At 41.5% G+C, this 18,518-nt stretch overlaps 2 protein-coding genes and 1 pseudogene across 5 annotated transcripts in view; 1 reads left to right on the top strand and 2 right to left on the bottom strand.

Annotated features, from left to right (window-relative positions):
• LOC126416283 (testis-expressed protein 2) overlaps window positions 1-11,431 on the bottom strand; it is a 301,194-nt gene extending 289,763 nt beyond the window's left edge. For 2 of the 4 annotated variants that reach the window (XM_050083929.1, XM_050083932.1), the window contains exon 1: window positions 11,245-11,431. The gene's annotated coding sequence lies outside the window, so the exon portion shown is untranslated. The remainder of the gene's footprint in view (window positions 1-11,244) is intronic. The other 2 variants (XM_050083930.1, XM_050083933.1) reach the window with 2 other exon arrangements.
• LOC126417838 (5S ribosomal RNA) lies at window positions 10,381-10,498 on the bottom strand (annotated as a pseudogene).
• Window positions 11,432-11,729: 298 nt separating the features above from the next.
• The window catches only part of LOC126416293 (serine/threonine-protein kinase/endoribonuclease IRE1), a 146,821-nt gene continuing 140,032 nt past the window's right edge, over window positions 11,730-18,518 (top strand). The window contains exons 1-2 of the mRNA XM_050083946.1: window positions 11,730-12,167; window positions 12,269-12,389. Of these exons, the coding sequence (XP_049939903.1) occupies window positions 12,057-12,167; window positions 12,269-12,389 (232 nt within the window). The 5' untranslated portion in view covers window positions 11,730-12,056. The remainder of the gene's footprint in view (window positions 12,168-12,268; window positions 12,390-18,518) is intronic.

The raw sequence follows: 18,518 nt of genomic DNA, 5'->3' as shown, positions 1-18,518 counted from the left end.
AATATGGAAGGGGGGGGGGGGGGGGGGGGGACTGTAGGAGGCACCAACTTTGACATGACATCGAAAGTATGGAGCGACAGAAAGTTTTGGATAAAAATTGTGAGCGGGCTCCAGAGACCCCACTCATACAATGCAGCAAGGATATGATGTCACCAGGTCGTGTCATATGCTTTACGTGTCAAAAAAGACGGCAACAAGGCGTTGGCATCTGGAAAAGGCTGTTTGGATGCAGACTCGAGGGACACAAGATTATCAGTGGTAGAGCAACCCTAGCGAAAGCCACCCTGGCATGGAGCCAATAGGCCATGACTCCAGGACCCAAACCAACTGCTGACACACCATACATTCCAGCAGCTTACCGAGAATGTTGGTGAGGTTGATGGGCCAATAGCTATCCACATCAAGAGGATTTTTACTGGGTTTTAGCACCGGAATGATGGTGCTCTCCCGCCATTTCAATGGAAAAACACCATCGCACGAGATCCGGTTGAAGGTGATGAGGAGTTATCCCTTGTAATCAGACAAGAGATGTTTTATCATCTGACTGTGGATCTGCTGAGTTATCCCTTGTAGTCAGACAAGAGATGTTTTATCATCTGACTGTGGATCTGCTCAAGCCCAGAAGCTGTGTCGGGGCAATGTGCAAAGGTGCTGAGGAGTTCCCACTATATAAATGGGGTGTTATAGGGTTTACTGTGGTGTGTGGTGAACAGGAGGGTGCAAATAAGTTTTTTTCTGCAGAAAATATTTTTTTGTGAACTTTCTAATGGGGGAATATTAATAACTGTAGTACCAGTGGTTTCTTTTTATGTTATGCAGAGTATCTGAAAAGTTCATTCATTTACCTATGATAGTTTCTGATATAATGGGGCATATGTACTGAAAATTTTAGTTTGCGGGAAATTGACTAAAAAAAAAAAAAAAAAAAAAACATATTAGATGCAGACCTGTCTGCATCGGCTATCCTCATTTTATCACGATGTTGTAGCCCTGTGATCATATTTTCACCTCGACTAATTCCCAACATTTGCAGTACCCAACACTTTCCAATATTACCACAATTGAATGTAATAACAGCATCATGAACTCCTAGTTTCATTGTACGCATGCCTACAAATACAGTTTTAGGAAGGCGGTTCCAAATTATGCTGTTAAAACATTCATTTGGGTTCTGTGTCTGCCCATGCAGACACTTCCTTAGAAGGTCAGGATGAGCCAAGTCTCTGAAAATAAGTTTAATTACTGTAATAACAGCAGCAGGAAGAGAATGCTGGTGAGAATAAGATTCTCCAGTTGCCCTGAGCCCTATTATATTTGCACCACCTGATGGACACAATCCATGACATGGGTTATCATCAGTAGAGGACTTATGGAAGAATATGGCCCCAACATCTCTCTTCATTGCCTCCAGATTTTCTTTATTTCTCCTAATTGCCTTCCTGTAGTATAGCTGCAAGTTTTCTATTTCAGTTGTAGTTAACCGACCCTGTCCGGTCAACAATTTTCCATCTTCTAATTTTTTTCCTCTCATATCAACAGTTACTTTTCTCAGCCTTGTTCACAAACGTTTTTGAACATGGCCCACACATTCTCTTTTGCTAATAATGGCATCTCTATATGGCTTAGAGTTCACCACATTGTTGTATGCCTTACTGTGTACCTACGCCTCTTGTTTCTACGGGGCTTTGAAATATTTGTTGTACTCCATGAACTTCCATACCACCACTTGTTCCTCTAAAATTAGCCACACAGTTGTGTTCTTTATGCTCATTGACTTTACAACATTTGCAATATTTTGACATTATCTCCACATCTAACACTTTATCGTGGCAGTCACTACTCCATTCAGAGAAGTATGTCCTCTTTTCTGTCAACTTCCATCAAGTGCAACTGCAATATTCAAACATCCATTGTTTTCTTCCACTGCTTCCCTAGCAGCCAGTTTCAAGCTTTCCTCACTGACCTCACATACAGCTTTCTCTAATATTGCAGTCAGTTTTTCAAATCTATTTGGTGGTTGATGTAAGTCCATCACTGAACAAAATGTCCTCCCTGCAGCCATGCCCTTGCCAATGGATTGTAAAGCATAAACTAATCTAGTATTGATTTCATAAGGGACACTTGTAACTAGTTTTGAAGAACTCATAAATGAAATCACAGCTGAGCATTTAGTGCAAATTAAATCCAAAGCAATTGCTAGGTCTTTTCTCCCACTGGCACTCTCACAAATTTTCGCACTCTGTGACTCAAAACACTGTCAACATAGTACAAATTTAGAAATTACGGCTGCTAATATTCTCAAATCTATAATAATGTTACTGCACCCCTTGTCGCTTACAGTAAATTCGTTGTAACTCTCTTGAAATTGTGAGAGCTTCTTTGATTATGCATTTGTTGAAAAATTACTATTAGAAACATCATTGCCAAGTGACATAACCTCTTGTACAGAAAGCTTTCTAGACTTGTTTCCCCTAAATTGTCGTTTTGTGAAAATTCCTTTACGTTTCATCATCTTCAATAAACATGACAAAACACATATAAACAAGCACTGCAAACGTAAGTATAACAACTACTCACAATCACACTTGTACCAACCTAACCGCATGTTTGAAATTGTGTTGTTTACAAACAGCAGAAACAAAAGAATACCAACAGTTGCATTTCAAGGATAGCCAACACACTCGGGAGTAAAAAAAAAAAAAAAAAAAGACCTAATGTGCAATGTAGGGGATATAAAGATCTAAAATATATGCAGCAAACTGGGTGACAGAAAAGTTGGCACGGCACATAAACACACGTGGTAGAAAAATGCTCTTTAAATGCTCGAAAAAAAGTTTTTTCAGCAAAATCCTTTTCAGAGTACTTCAATAAAACATTAATCTATTGAAATATGATGAAAACTGAAAATCGATTTTTTCCAACCTGAACCACAGTGTGGTTCCCTTATCACCAGGGACACCTGCTGCGGTCTGGTACCCAAAAAGACGTCTGATCTTCGTCCAGAATTGAGGAGGTAATGTATGGCATCCAATGGTCGACACACACCTCTCCCAACACTCCTGTTTCCGTCATTTTATAAGCAGGAGCACGCATGCACGGAGCCGCTTAAAGGCTATTAGGTGCTCTAAGGAAGGGTGCCACTTATGTCGCTGTAGAGCTTGCCAACACTCTTTAATTGCCTCAGCGACTTGGGATGACCAACAAAGAACTATCTTTTGACGGAGAACAAGGGATCGTGTTTTTTCTGCCGCAGAAGTTTTCGTCGTAGTGACCAGCTCAATCACAACATCGATGGCACCACATGGAGGGGATTCAATGGTGACAGCAGAAGTGAAGGCTACCCAGTCTGCCTTGTTTAAAGCCCATCTGGGTAGGCATCCATGGACATGACGCCGGGGGACTGACAGGAAGGTGGGGAAGTGGTCACTACCACACAGGTTGTCATGTGCTCTCCAATGGATAGATGGGAGAAGTCCTGGGCTGCAAATTGATAAATCAATGGACGAGTAACTACCATGAGCCAAATATGAAATGTGCGGCAGTTCCCGTATTTAAAGAGGCAGAGGTAGAGTTGGGACAGTAAATATTCAACATCACTGTCACAGCCAGTAAGCATGGTGCTACACCACAAGTGGTTACGGGCATTAAAATCTCCCAAAAGTAGGAAAGTTTTAGGGAGTAGATCAATCAGCGCAGCCAATACATTCAGGGGTATCGCACCATCTTGAGGGAGATATACATTGCAGACAGTTATTTCCTGCATCGTCTGTATCCTGACAGCCATAGCTTCAAGAGGAGTCTGAAGGGGCACTGGTTCACTACATACCGAGTTCATGACATAAACGCAAACTCCACCTGACACACTATTATATTCGCTATGGTTCTTGTAATATCCCCTGTACCCGCGAAGGGCACGCATGCGCATTGTCAGAAACCAGGTTTCCTGGAGGCCAATGCAGAAAGCAGGTGTAAAGCTTAACAGTTGCCATAGCTCAGCCTGGTGGTGAAAAAACTGCCGCAATTCCACTGGAGGATGATGAGATCGTGAGACTGGGAAGGCATGAAACACTCAATGAGGCAGTCTACACCTCTGGGTTACCTGCTGCTACTGACTTATTTCCTGAACAGGCTATATCCATTGTGTATGAAGGTCTGGCGAGATCTAGGTCCTCAGCGGACACCAAAATCTTCACCTCATCCTCAGATGCAGAGCTTGTAGGCAGCAGTGGTGTGGGTGCCACCAAATTCCCTTGGTCTTGGGTGTCTTCTTTATGGATTTCTCTCACATATCCTTGGGTTTCTCTTGCTGGGAGGGCTTCACTGATTCAGTCTCCAGGATTGAGGATGATAGTGAAGCCCTACGACCAGCTGCTTTTGGGTACTTCAGCCACTGGCGGGTGTTATCTTTCCCACTAGCAGAAACCTGGGAAGAGAGTGACCCAAGGGACCCCTTCCTAGCGAGAGGAGCCAAAGAAGAGTTACACTTCTACGGCTGAGAAGTGGGGACTGGAGTCCCCGATGGTTGGGAGGACAGTGCTCCGGAGGTAGGTGGTTCGGGAGTGACAGGGATGGAAGTGCCTCCGAACATCAAGAGAGAAGGTGTAGTCATCCGGCTCTGAGACCCAACTGGAACACGCTGAACTGATGGGGCTACAACTGTTCTCGTAGCAGCGGCATAAGAGGATGTCATCGCCACAGGATGCAGGCGCTAAAATTTCCTCTTCGCCTCGTTGTAGCTCAGTCGGCCCAGAGTCTTGTATTCCATGGTTTTCCTTTCTCGCTGTAAAATCCTGCAGGCTGGTGAGCAAGGGGAATGATGCTCTCCGCAGTTGACACAGATGGAAGGTGGGGCACATGGATTATTGGGATGGGATGGACATCCACAATCTCGACATGTGATGCTGGAAGTACGGCGGGAAGACATATGCCCGAACTTCCAGCACTTAAAGCATCACATTGGGGTGGAGAGGTGGGGGCGGGGGGGGGGGGGGGGGGTTAATAGCTTGACATAACAGTGGTAGACCATCACCTTCACCTTCTCAGGTAATGTGTCACCGGCGAAGGCCAATATGAAGAGACCAGTGGCAATCTGATTATTCCGCAGACCCCAATGGACGTACTGGACGAAATAAACTCCTCGTCACTCTGAGTTGGCGCGCAGCTCATTGTCAGACTGCAAAAGAAGGTCACTATGGAATATAATACCCTGGACTATATTTAAGCTCTTATAAGGCGCGATGGTAACGGAAACATCCCGCAGTTTGTCACAAACGAGTAATGCCTGTGACTGGCACAGGATGCCGTTTTTATCAAGACAGACCCTGACTGCATTTTGGACAAGCCCTCCACCTCCCCAAACTTGTCCTCTAAATGCTCCACAAAAAACTGAGACTTCATCGAGACAAAGCTCCCCAAACTTGTCCTCTAAATGCTCCACAAAAAACTGAGACTTCATCGAGACAAAGGAGTCCCCATCAGCTCTCGTACATACGAGGTACCAGGGCGAATAGGGTTCGCTGTCATCCTTAGCCTGGCGTTCCTCCCATAGTGTGGCCAGGGAGGGGAACAATTTAGGATCATACTTCCTTGCATTAGACTTGGAAAGTTTATAGATGGCTGGCGTTTGATCACCAGCAAGTGATGACATAGTACGCTTCATTGTGCGTCACCTGCCCTGATGCCAACCACTCCAACTAGGGGCCCTCCCCATGGGCGCCAACCAGCCGCAGCAAAGACCACTTGGCAGAATGGCCATTGCCGGGAGTCCGGATGCCTCAGGGTGACGGACATCTACTCCTTGGCATACGTAGGGAGTTAACAGCGCAGGCAGCAGCAGAGCAATCTCTGTGTAGTCAGTGGGCTACAACCAACAGGGTACATGGCGGCTCCACCACAATTGGCTGGCTACCATGCTGGATATGAGGTGCAAAGAATTCCATGGTCATCGTCGGCGCAGAAAACGACACTGCACAGTGGGTGGAGGAAGTTGTCCTCACTCAAGAGATGGAGGATGAGCGAGACCGCAAGAAAGTGGGCTAAAGATCTCAATGAACGATGTACACGGTGCACCATGTAACGTGCCCTTCCCCAATTGGCTCTCTCTTCAGGAAAATTTTGAAAAATGGAGGTCAAACCCTACAGGGGATCATCACATGAAGGCCAAAAGGTGAGAGACTCCTTTTAGTCGCCCTTTACAACAGGCAAGAATACCTCAGGCCTATTCCAGGCCCCAGGCCTGAAGGCAGCAAACCAAACATGGTGTCTGGTAAAGTTGCAGATGAAAGGTCACTGATATACACGAGAAAGGATAAGTGTTCTAAGATGTAACCTTTTGGGAAACAACGTGTAATAAGTCCTCAGTTGCATGATGCCTTTCTTACTGACAACTTTTTCTTCATGTCACAGATACAGATCCGAAGCACTTTGCAGCATTTCCTGTCACACTGTAATATTCTAATTTACTTGAAAGCATATTCTGATTTACCCAGTAAAATGCCTTAGATTAAGAAGCTAATTGTATATAACCTTTTCTAAAGTTTTTTGAGAATGGTGGCTAAATTGAAAATGGTGGTATTTCTTTATCTGCTTTCTTATACAAAGGCATATGTGAGTCATACAGGAAATGTTCCCCTGTGGCGCTGTTACCTGGACGTATCACAGGCAAAAATATGTCACCAGTCTACATCAAAAGTAGAGTACGTTCCACCATCTGATGCAGATGCTGAAACAAAGTGGCTTTGAACATTTCTGCTGTCAGCAACGAACACGCAACTCAACTCTTTAGAGACAAGCAGAGCACATTGCAACTGTTAAGAAATAATGAAGGTCAGAAAAGGACTAAACACACAGAAATAAGGTTTCATTACATTTGTGAAACGATAAATGGTGGTTCAAGTCTTGTAGTAAATCAGAAGATCAGCTGGCACACACGTGTGTAAAAGTACTTTTCAAAGCGAAGCTGTAAACTAACAGTAGATCATTATCAACTGTGCCTTCAAAACTGGCTAACAAGTGTGGGAGTGTTTCGTAGTATGGCTTGTTGTGCTGCTTATTTATGATGCCTGTGTGCAGGTGAACGTTACCTTATCAGTGCACCTGGTGTTTTTACATTTTTGTTGCTTCCAACTAAAAAGCAATCTTTTATTCCTCCGTGTACTTTCCGTCTTTTCATTATTGTTAATGGAATCTGTATGGTGTCTTGTATTTGAACTGCCTGCTTCTTCATTCAAGTAATAACACTTATTCACCCAAATTGTAACAATTTGATTATAGTCCACCCAACGTTTACGAACCACAGGAAATTACAAACAAGTATACTGATTAGCTAGCAACAACCAATTCGTGATACATCATGTTCACTTCCAGCCATTCATCATGACAAAGGTTACCAACTGCAGCAAGTAATGGAAGAACCTGACACACTATAAGTGCATTTTTACTGCAATATTCCCAATAATGCATCTCTGTGACTCTTCCATGAGGTCACCACTGCAACAAGCTCATCATCTTCAACATTTAAAAATAGTATGCATCATGCACTTACACAACACAGCTAACAACATATTCATCAGTTTTTCCTCTATTCTAAATCGCTCAAAGAATTTTAAAATCCATGAACCTCTTGGAATCTTAAAAACTAATGGATTTCGCCACTAATGCCCAGGTAAGATACACTAAAACTATGATTGGCATTATCATAATTTAAGCTCATAATTCTATCTACAGAAAATTCAAAGCAGTGTTTCGTGTCCATTGATTCACCTCATGGCCAGACCCAACTTCCACATCCCTTTCAGACAATTTACACACAATTGTCTGGGTACATTTTTTAGTAGACTACAGCGACATCCGTTGAGATCTGGTCTACACAATAGTGCAAGTTTCAGAGGGTGCACTACAGTCCATTTTAGTTAGTATTTCGTCCACTAAGCTGTGCTGTGTGGCAGTTCGTTTAAAGTTCTCTGACAATGGTGGCCTTGAGATGACATCATGGAGGTATTGTTAACTTTTATTTTGTTCCACTTGCTTTCAGAGTGCATAAAAATTTAGAAGTGTAGTTGAACGATGAATGTATCCAATGCAATGCATAAAGACCATTTGTTCAACACGATTCCCACATTAGATGCTTCGATAATCAAAGTAACACAATTGTGTGGTTTAGGCTTTTACTCAATTTTTTTTGTCGATTTCAGTTGTTGAGGTTAATAGGTGTCCCTCTTTCTAGATACGCTGACAGACGCAGACACTGAATCCCTTCTAGCCCAATCAGATGTGGAAGATATTAGCAGTGAAGATGACATTGTTGATGAATCCTGGATGCCATCACCTAAGAAGAAAATTGCTGAATGTAGAAGTTCATCTGATGAATCTGATGACTCAGAGGAGCAGCCCCTACTTCAGAACCAGCAGGTAGAAAATTTAAGTGAAAGACAAGAGCAAATACAAAATGAGCAGGTACCATAGTGTGCACAACAACTGAATTTTGTGACAGCGAGAAAACATTTGTGGAAACATCCTTTTTCCTCAGAAGTCCCTCCAATATCTGATATTTTCCATGCATCGTCAGTGACTCCTATGAAGTTATTTCCTGACAATTTTTTCGAGCTTACATCCACATACACAAAAATGTAGGACTATCATTTATCTAAAACGTGGCGTGTTTCGAGTGTTACCACACAGGAAGTAAAAATGGTTTTGGACCACTCATTCTAATGGGTAATACCAAATTCTCACATATGAGAATGTATTGGCAACATGGATTTCACCTTCTGTTAACAGCAGACTTGCAGTTGTTGATACAAATTGTTTTCCAGAAGGGAACATGAAGACTGCTCTCTGGAAGGTTCAACTTGCAGTAGACTTCATGAGGAATGCCTGTGTCAAATTGCCTCGCCTCAGAGGAGGCCATTACTCTATCGATGAGCAGATGATACTTTTTTCTGTTTGTTGTTCCTTGAAGCAATATGTACCAAACAAACCACACCCACAAGGTTTAAAAATTTTGTTTTAGCAATGAGCAAAGGAGGGCCTAGTATTGTGCTTCGACTGATTCAAACACTAGAGAGAGATTCTTATCTGTTCTTTGACAGATATTTTACAACCATTCCACTGTTGGAAATCCTGTGAGAAAAGGAATTTATGGAACAGGAAAAATCATGTGTAATAGAATTAGAGATGTGAACCTGACTGAAGAGAAAAAATTGAAAAGATGTGACATGCAAGAATTCTGCAGCGGTGACAACAATGCTGTCATCATTCAATGGAAAAAAACAAAATCAATGGCATCAAACTGTTTTGGATGTACTCCAGTTACAAATGTAGAACTGTGGAGCAAAAATGAAAAAGTTTATGTCAATGTTCCTTGTCTATCTGTTATTACAAAGTATATTATGAGCAAGGGAGGCGCTGACATTTGTGATCAGATGATGGAAGTCTACAGAACATTTTTAAAAATAAGGAAATGGACTCTGAAACTCACAATTCATCTTGTAGACCTTGCTTGCATCAATTCCTGGACAGAATACAACGGAGTTTGTAAAGTTGCTGCAGTACTTGCGAAAAATAAACTTGATCTTTTTTTGGTTTCAGAATGGCTCTTAAAAAAAACACTTTTGTTCTCTGCTAAAGAAAGTCCTTCCACAGAAAACCCTGATAATGGTGCAGTGTAGGTTCCTGAGGAAAAGTACTGACCTGATGATCAGCATTGTTTGGACAGAAGACTCGGATGTCTTGAGTAAGCTAGGCTTACTTATTTCTGAAAATTATTACAGATTAAGCCTGACACTCACATTTGTGTGGATCCAAACTTTTTGGGGAAAAAATTTAAGTATAGACATTCTACTGGATTTTCCCGCATTAGCCAATTATTTTAAGCAAGGCACTCAAAATTCATTCAGTTTCTACAAATAGTTTTCTTTCAGGTCTGAAAGGGTTAAGTAGTAAACTGTGTGTCTACAACCTGTACTTGTATATCATTTACGTAAATTCCTGTACAGAGGAGACAGTCTCTTGCTCACCAGTAGTAATATGTTGACAGATCCATTATTAGGTGCTTTCTGTAAGTGATAACAACTTGTAAATGGTACTCCATCATGCACTATTGTGAAACAACATTATAGTTGCATAATGTAATTTGTGTATGACACTCATCTACATCAATACTAAAACTAAAGTCTATCCGAACAGGCCTTGGAAGGCCCAATGGTACCGAACGGCTGCCATGTCATCCTCAGCCCTCAGGTGTCAATGGATGTGGATATGGAGAGGCATGTGGTCAACACACTACTCTCCCAGCCACATGTCAGTTTACGAGACTGGAGCCACTACTTCTCAATCATGTAGCTCCTCAGTTTGCCTCACAAAGGCTGAGTTCACCCAGCTTGCCAACAGCACTCGGTAGACTGGATGGTCACCCATCCAAATGCTAGCCCACCCCAACAGCGGTTAACTTTGGTGATCTGATGGGGACCAGTGTTACCGCTGCAGCAAGGCCGTTGGCTTCTACATAATACTGCATAACATAAATTATTGGATGACAGTTTGGTTACCGAAAGAGGTATGTAATTTGAATTAAAAACCAGTGTGGCCTTTCTACGTTGGACGCACTACATCGTGTTGTACTATATACCAAAATACAATACTGGTAAAGTTCCGTTTGCAATACCTAAATCCATAGGATTAGACCTGCAGTAAAAAACGGTACAATATATAGTTTCTTAATTTAACTAGAGTTGGGCATATCGAGTAATAGGCCTCAACAAGAACAATTTTCGAATGGCTAAATTGTAAGTCCAATATATAAAAATGTAAAAACTCAAAAACTAAGAGTTTCACGACATAATTTGATTTTATTCCTTTTACGTAGTATGGACGTTACAAATCAGTTATTCGAGAATCGTGATATATACATATAGGCCTAGCTAACAAACTGCTTCTAACAATCAAGAATTATCATTTGCTGTTTCCAGTGTGAATGTAACTCTCACCGCAAACTGTACTTTTAAGAAGGCGTCCGCATGCGTAGATACCACGGAAACAGTGAGTAAAAACAGTGAGTACGCTGCAAACTGTCACTGCGACTTTGACATTCAGATACGGATTTTGCGCCGGTCTTCAGCGGCAAAAAACAGGAATGAAGAACAAATGTTCAAGATGTATACGAAAGAAATGTTATATGTGGTACCAAAACTAAGTTTTCTTAGTTATTAACGTACTAAATGTAAAAAGAACCAATTATTAACGCACTTCCACCTGAGCAAATGAGGCTCGACAGAAATGACAGCTTGTGATATTTTCTTCGGCTTTCGCTTCACAACACTGTTGCAAGATACTCAGTATACACTGTTTAAAAATATACAAACTGTCAATACCTTAACCGAACTAAGCAAAACATTTTAACTGCGAGTGTCGTCACTTAGCAAACAATCCACCACCGCTGAACGTCAAACCTTCTGCAAGCGGCTTGATTTTTTTCATTATCGTTGGGTATTATCCACCTATCTTTGGAAACGACACTGCGAGACCGATTATAAATACATATAGTTAAACTGCATTGTCTATTTGTCCAGTACCCGTAACAATTTTCTCACAATATATGTAATTAGTCTTTCTTCAGAACAATTGCTCGACTTGAGTTTGAAAATGAATAGTAAATATGAACAGTAGCGATGAAAAATGTTTTCTTTGAAACGTAACATGTGTAGTGTGAGCTGTAGTCTTTGCATGTGTACTGGAACTACATGCCAAGCCAGCCAAGGTGTTTTGTTATTTCTAAACACGAAGGGGAGTTTGTTTATTTTTATTGTTAGTGGTCAAGGTTTCAGTGATTCAACTAACTAGTGAATTTGAAAGTACCATGACGCACAAGCAGTGTTTGTTGTACGTAACTTCAGATAAAAGTTTTACACAAAACTTAAATTTTGTTGAAGCATGCAGCCACGAATGTCACCGTGTTTGTGTTTAATTGCGACAACATGTGATACGCCAGGGAAAAAAGTACTGTAGATCATAATTCTTATGATGTAAAACATACTACCGGCTATAATTTCAAACTGAATATGTTTCATGTTAGCCAGAATAAGCGTCAGATGCGGACGATTACGATCGTTTCGCATGCACTACTATTGATGGTTCTTAGTGTAAGAGCCGATGAAAGTAGTTACACGAAGGTAAATAGTGCAGTCTATTGCAGAATATGCAGCGGCACGACTTGTCACATAATAGTAACTTGCTTAAGGTACTAACAGAGATGCTTGTTTACCTCTTGTAGATCACCAACACTGATTTGATCAAAGAAGCAGATGATTCGCTCCTACTTTTGTCGACGCTAGACGGTTCGTTTATTGGAATAAGTCAGCGAACAGGAATGGTGAAATGGCAAATTAAAGACGGTAAGCATTCTTTTCCATAAGATGTCGCCCTTCTCCCATTCCCTTCACATACCAATTGCAGTAAGAATGAGTGCTTGAATGCATTTGTGCCTGCTGTAGTTAATCTAGCCTTGTCTTCGCAATCCGTGTGGTAGCATTACGTAGAGATTTGTAATAGGCGGTCCAGTCACATTAATGCGACAAATACCCATGTTCGACCTCAATGTGCGTCAACGACTCACAGAGTTAGGTGGCAGCACTAGCAGTGGAGGGTATATAAAATCATCCCAGAAAGATGCAGAAAGCAGTGCATTCATCTTCATTCAGAAACAGAGCGATTTGTCTGATGTTGAAAAGTCATAATCCTTGGCTTTCGAGCCAGTAGTGGAAGCATTTCATAAACCGCTAAGTGCATTTCATAAACTGCTAAGTTTGTAAGCTGTTCTTATTCTGCTGTGGTTAAAGCAGCTTATACCACGCAAGGCAAAATGGCCCATTCCAAAACCAGCACCATGGACCATAGATGACAGGGGTAAACAATGGCTACGTAGATATGTACGGGTGAATTAACCAGCAGCTCTTGAGCAACAGGCTGCCCAGATTTTTTTATGCTCTATCGGACAGGTGACAATTGGCGTGCAAGGCCCTCCAACAATTGGCAGAAAGGTTGAGGCTGGAAAAGGGAGCGTTATGGTCTGCAGAATGTTTTTTGTGCCAGTCCCAGGTGACCTCGTCAATCTGGAAGGTGCAATAGAGCTACACAAATATGGCTTTGTCTTAGGGGATCACGTCCACCTCTATGTGTCACATGTTTTTTGTCAGCATGATGGCATCTATCAGCAGGACAATGCAACATGTCATACAGCTTCCAGTGTATGTGTGTGGTTCCAAGTGCACCCTCATCCATGAAACCAGCTGGCCCCAGCACTGGAGTCGGCATGTCTTCACATCCTTGTTGGTACCTTCTAGAGTGTCATTGACACTTCCTGCATATCCATGCTGCGAAAGGTTGCTGTTTCGTTTATGACAGGTGATCACATTAATATGACCAGTTTATATATATTCCTAGATTCAATGCTTAAAGAATTTTTTCACAGAATAGTTTGTCTATCTTCAAGTGTGTGCCAGTTCTGTTCTTTCAGCATTGTTTCCCACAGATTGAACAAACCTGTGAACATCTGTGCTGTTTGGTATGGGTTCTACAACTTGTGCAGTATTCCAGGATGTATCACATGAATGTTTTGTCTGCAGTCTCCTTTGTAGACTGCTTGCACTGTCCTAGTATTTTACCAGTGAACTGCATTCTGCCACCTGCTTTACCTACTACTGAGACTATGTGTTTGTTCTGTTTCATATCTCTACAAATTATAACTTCCAGGTATTTGTATGAATTGACTGATTCCAGCTGTGATTCATTGATACTATAATCATAGGATAAATGCTGAGTTTTACAGTTCTGAATGTTTAAAGCAAGTCACCAATCTTTTCACCACCCTGAAATGAAGAGCTGACTAAATATTTGTGCAGACACTACTTCATTTTAGATAACTGCAGCGAGTGAAAATTCTGAGGTTACTATTAAGATGGTCTGCAAGAACATTTAGAGATGTAAGATCTTTCAAAAACCTTCCAGAAATCATAAATATGAAATAATAAATAATCACTGGTAGCTGGATTTGAACCATAGTATGCCAGGCAGTGATGCTAACCACTACACCATGCTGATGGCACCACAGCTTGCAGTATTATTCTCTCTCCTGGAGATACAGCAGCCTGCTGTTTCCAGACCCACATTGGAGGCAGCTACAGCACCTTAAATGTAGATCTCATCACTAGTCCTCACTGTAGGAACCTCGCATTCTGTTCATTTTGTTAAACCCTCTTTGCTATGTTGACCATTAAAGGTACTCCCTCCCATCGAAGCTTCGCAATTGTCAAGTGGGTCTTGTGTTTCCTTGAAACTCCCATTGTTGGCCTGCGTCTCTGGAGTGTAGTTGGGATTCATACAGAGGACTTGGATAATGTCTCTTGGCTTTTGCCTTCTTGATGAAATGTCATAATCCTCAACTTTATATATGACATCTTACAAGCAGTGAATGACATGGCAAGGCACAAAGTAGCACTTTAGTAACTCTTTTGACGGTTCCACTTTCCACAAAAAATTAATGCCAAGTCTACTGGGCTGTAACTCGCAGAACAGTGCTTGGCCTTATAGTGCTCTCAGTCTTTCTTCTGAGCATCTAGGGTCGATATGTGAGCCAGCTTCCTTGTGGCTCTGGTCCTGGTGACGAGATGCTCACATAGTCATCCTAAGAATCGTACGTTTGAAATGGGAACTGTGTATCCTTTGTCGTTTTGGCCTTGTAACACTGGAGAAGAAAGAATTGTGTGAAAGCTGTAGTTTCTTGCTTCACTATGTTGTATCAGCATACATCAATAGCATATATGCCAACACTTATAAAAAGCATTTTGTGAGGCCATTTGCCTGTGGATGGTAGGCATTTGTCAACCCATGAGTGATGTCACAACGGTAAATTGCCTCAGATACTAGTCTTGAGGAAAGTTCTTCCAAGCTTCAAAATGATGTCTTCTACAAGGAAATTTGCAATTTCTGGAGCTCTGGCAGTCAGTACTGCTTACAGCGAGTGAGCTACTCTGTGCAGTCTGTTACCCATTGATTCCCATTTCTTGACATAGAAAACTTCCCCAAGTGGTCAACTCCAAGTCAGTGGAATGGTGCTGCAGCAGGTGGGATTAGTACCATATACCACAGAAGTAATTGAACCTTGTGCTTACATTGTTGACATTCCTTACAGTGGGTCTCATAATGTCAAACGGATCATTAAAGACCTGGCCAGTGATACTTGCTTTTGATTTGGTCTAGAATCCCCACATTTCCAAATGATCAGATGTTGGAGCATCATAAAATTACTTCAGGATCGGTGGTGACAGATAAGCAGGGACAAGCAGCCATTTGTACCTCACTGCATCATAGGCCCCCTTATGCAATGTTCTGTTTATTAATTGGAATACTCGTATGGTCGGTTCGTCTTTCTTTAAGACTTCAGTGGTTCTCATGAATGCTGCATCTTCCCTCTGTTCAGCAGCAATGTCATTTAGTGCAGCAATGGCTGACATTTCATCCATGCTGCTGTGTTCCACCAAAGTCCGTGTCCTTGTGTTTTCATCCATTTGTGACTCGTACTCTTGAAGCCTCAGTGCCCATCTCATCAGTCAACCTGATGGATCCTTCGGGGTAACCACCTAGCATATAAAATGCTGATCCGTTACAGTGGTGAATGGTTTCCCAAATAAATACTGCTAGAACTTATATAGGTTGACTCTTACACAGAAGATTACAGCAACCAGCCACTTTTTTTCAATGCTATTTATTTATTTAAACAGCACCGTTACTGGTTTCAAACCGATAGGTTCATCTTCAGATGGCTAGTTCACATTTTACATTACATTTCGTGTTTTGTTTCCACACCTGTCAAAGCTTCCTTGGGGTGGTGATGTCCCACAGCCATGGGCTCAGTATGTCATTTTTTGACAAAATAGCATTCAGCTAGAACTTGTTGATAGCCAAAACAACTGCAAGGCACTATTTCTCAGTTGTGGAGTAGTTCTTCTCTTACTTGGAGAGTAGTCTGAAACATAAGCTATCGCACATTCAGCTCCTTTCTGAGTTTTTACAAGAATTTGTCATATCCCAAAACCACAAGTATTGGTGTGAAGTTCTGTTGTGGCATTCTCACCTTACAGTGCTAGAACTGGACAAGATGTTAGTGCCTCCTTAAGGACAAGGAGTGAATGATCTTTCTAGCACCTTATTCCAGAAAAATTGGCTGTCATGTTGCAGTAGTTGTTGTAAGGGTCATGCCTTGGTATAGAACTCCTTTATGAAACACAGATAGTATGAGCATGTTCGGAAAAACCTTCTCACGTGACAGATGTGCTGAGGAGTCAGAAAATTTGTTTCCACTCTTATTTTCTCTGGATTGTGACTGACAGTGTCACATTCACTAGAAGCCTCAATATTTTCATTTCTTGGGTAATGAGGAAGCACTTTTTCTGTTTCTGTTGGAGACCTGCAGTCTGAACAAACTACAACATGGTTTTCAGGCTGGTTAGATGTTCTTCAAATATCTGTGAAAATATAATTTAAAAAAAAAAAAAAAAAAAAAAAAAAAAATTGTCATCCCGTTCAAGATAAATGATTCTGACAAATTAATACTGACTGTTGCTCAGATGCACCCCTCTTAGATTGAAGAAATGGGAGGCACACTGGGGGATGAGAATGAAGACATTAGTAAGGCATCATGTACTTTGACCATAACATTGAATGTGTGGTCTACATCTGCCAAACTTGCACGTGAAACCAATTGATTTGGTGGGCTGTACAGACATTGACTTTGGTGGCCCCTTCAAGCAGGCTGTGTGGATACTTCTGGTGGACACTCTCTGTAATTTCCAAATGTTGACAACTACACCAGTGCTCTAATCCAGGCACTGAACAATCTTTGCCATCCAGGAAGTACCAAACACCATCCTACAGTTCACATTGTACAAGTGGCGTTCCTTTTTTCAAAGGAACAGCATAACATATATGATCACCACACCATTCTATACTACTTCTTAAGTCAGAAGCAGAGTTGTGGGTCAGTGCATGTAAGACCCAAATGAATAAAATGATGATGACAGTGATCTCTGCAGAAAATCTGACATGCTTCTTTACTATGTATAAGTCCAACTTTGTATGTGGTCATTGTCTAGCCAAGAAGTTACATGACACAAGTGCTGGCAATGTACCCTTTGCATTCTCTTGCATCTGATCCAATGAGCCCGGGCTTCACTGCCATGCCTCTATTATTGTGCAGATTTTTTAGTGTGGGCTTGCAAGTACGGCCATATACCAGGATGGACTCAAGGATTTGTCACTGGTCATAAGCGAGTCAAGTGTTTGAGGTAGTGGTTTGACAATATGACTTCAAGCAATATTGAAATCAGTTCTAGCTACAACAAGTAAATTATGTTTCATACCCAGCAAGATGTCATCATGGCCCAAGTATTCATTGAAGTCCCACCAATGTGAGCTATGCTTCCCAGCATGCCGAGGTTCAAACTGATACCTCACAGACACTGGCCTACCTACACTCCTCACATCTACCCCAGGAGAGGCATGGATGCTGCCTCTTCCACCAGCTTAGGCCCTCTGTGACCACCACAGACAGTAGACTATAGGAATCCACTGAAGGTCAAACCATTGCCCCAGCTGTGGAAGTCCCATCTTCATCAACATAAACCAAGTGAGGTGGCGCAGTGGTTAGCACACTGACTCGCGTTCGAGAGGACGATGCTTAAAACCCGCATTCGACCATCCTGATTTAGGTTTTGTGTGACTTCCCTAAATTGCTTCAGGCAAATGCTGGGGTGGTTCCTTTAAAAGGGCATGGCCGACTTCCTTTCCCATCCTTCCCTAATCTTATGGGACCAATGACCTCATTGTTCGGTCCTCTCCCCCAAATCAACCAACCAACCAACCTATTTCATGATACCTTTGTGAGTATATTTGAAAAAAGTTTACCTAAGGAAACAGTGAAATGTAATTGTAAGAAACCATCTAAAAAGACATGTCTTACTAAGGGGATAAAAGTATCTTGTAAACAGATTGGGGAAATGGATCGTATAGCTAGGAGGAGTAATGATCCAGAAACAGTGAAACATTATAAAAACTACTGCAGTGTGTTAAGAAAAGTTATTGAAAAGTCCTCAAGTATGTGCATTATATCTGTGATTGGCACATCTGATAATAAAATTAAAACAATTTGGAATATTGTAAAAAGGAAACAGGGCAACTGAGAGCACAGGAAAACTGTTTCCATCAAACTCGATGAAAAGTTTGTTAACAAGAAGTCAGAAGTAGAAAACATTTTAATAATCATTTTTTAAGTGTTGTAAATAAAATAGGATCCAGCTATTCATTAAAAAAAATGCAAGGCAGTATATGGAAGAGGCAATACCTGTGCAATTTGATAAAATTGAAATTCAACCCACTTCTCCTACTGAAATTAGGAAAATAAATTCACTCATAAGTAAAAGCTCACATGGAATTGGTGGCATTTCCAACAGAGTACTAAAAGTTTGTTA

Source organism: Schistocerca serialis, chromosome 8, assembly GCF_023864345.2.
Source record: "Schistocerca serialis cubense isolate TAMUIC-IGC-003099 chromosome 8, iqSchSeri2.2, whole genome shotgun sequence".
NCBI classification, from domain to species: Eukaryota; Metazoa; Arthropoda; class Insecta; order Orthoptera; family Acrididae; genus Schistocerca; species Schistocerca serialis.
This window is presented reverse-complemented; position numbering and strand designations above follow the sequence as displayed.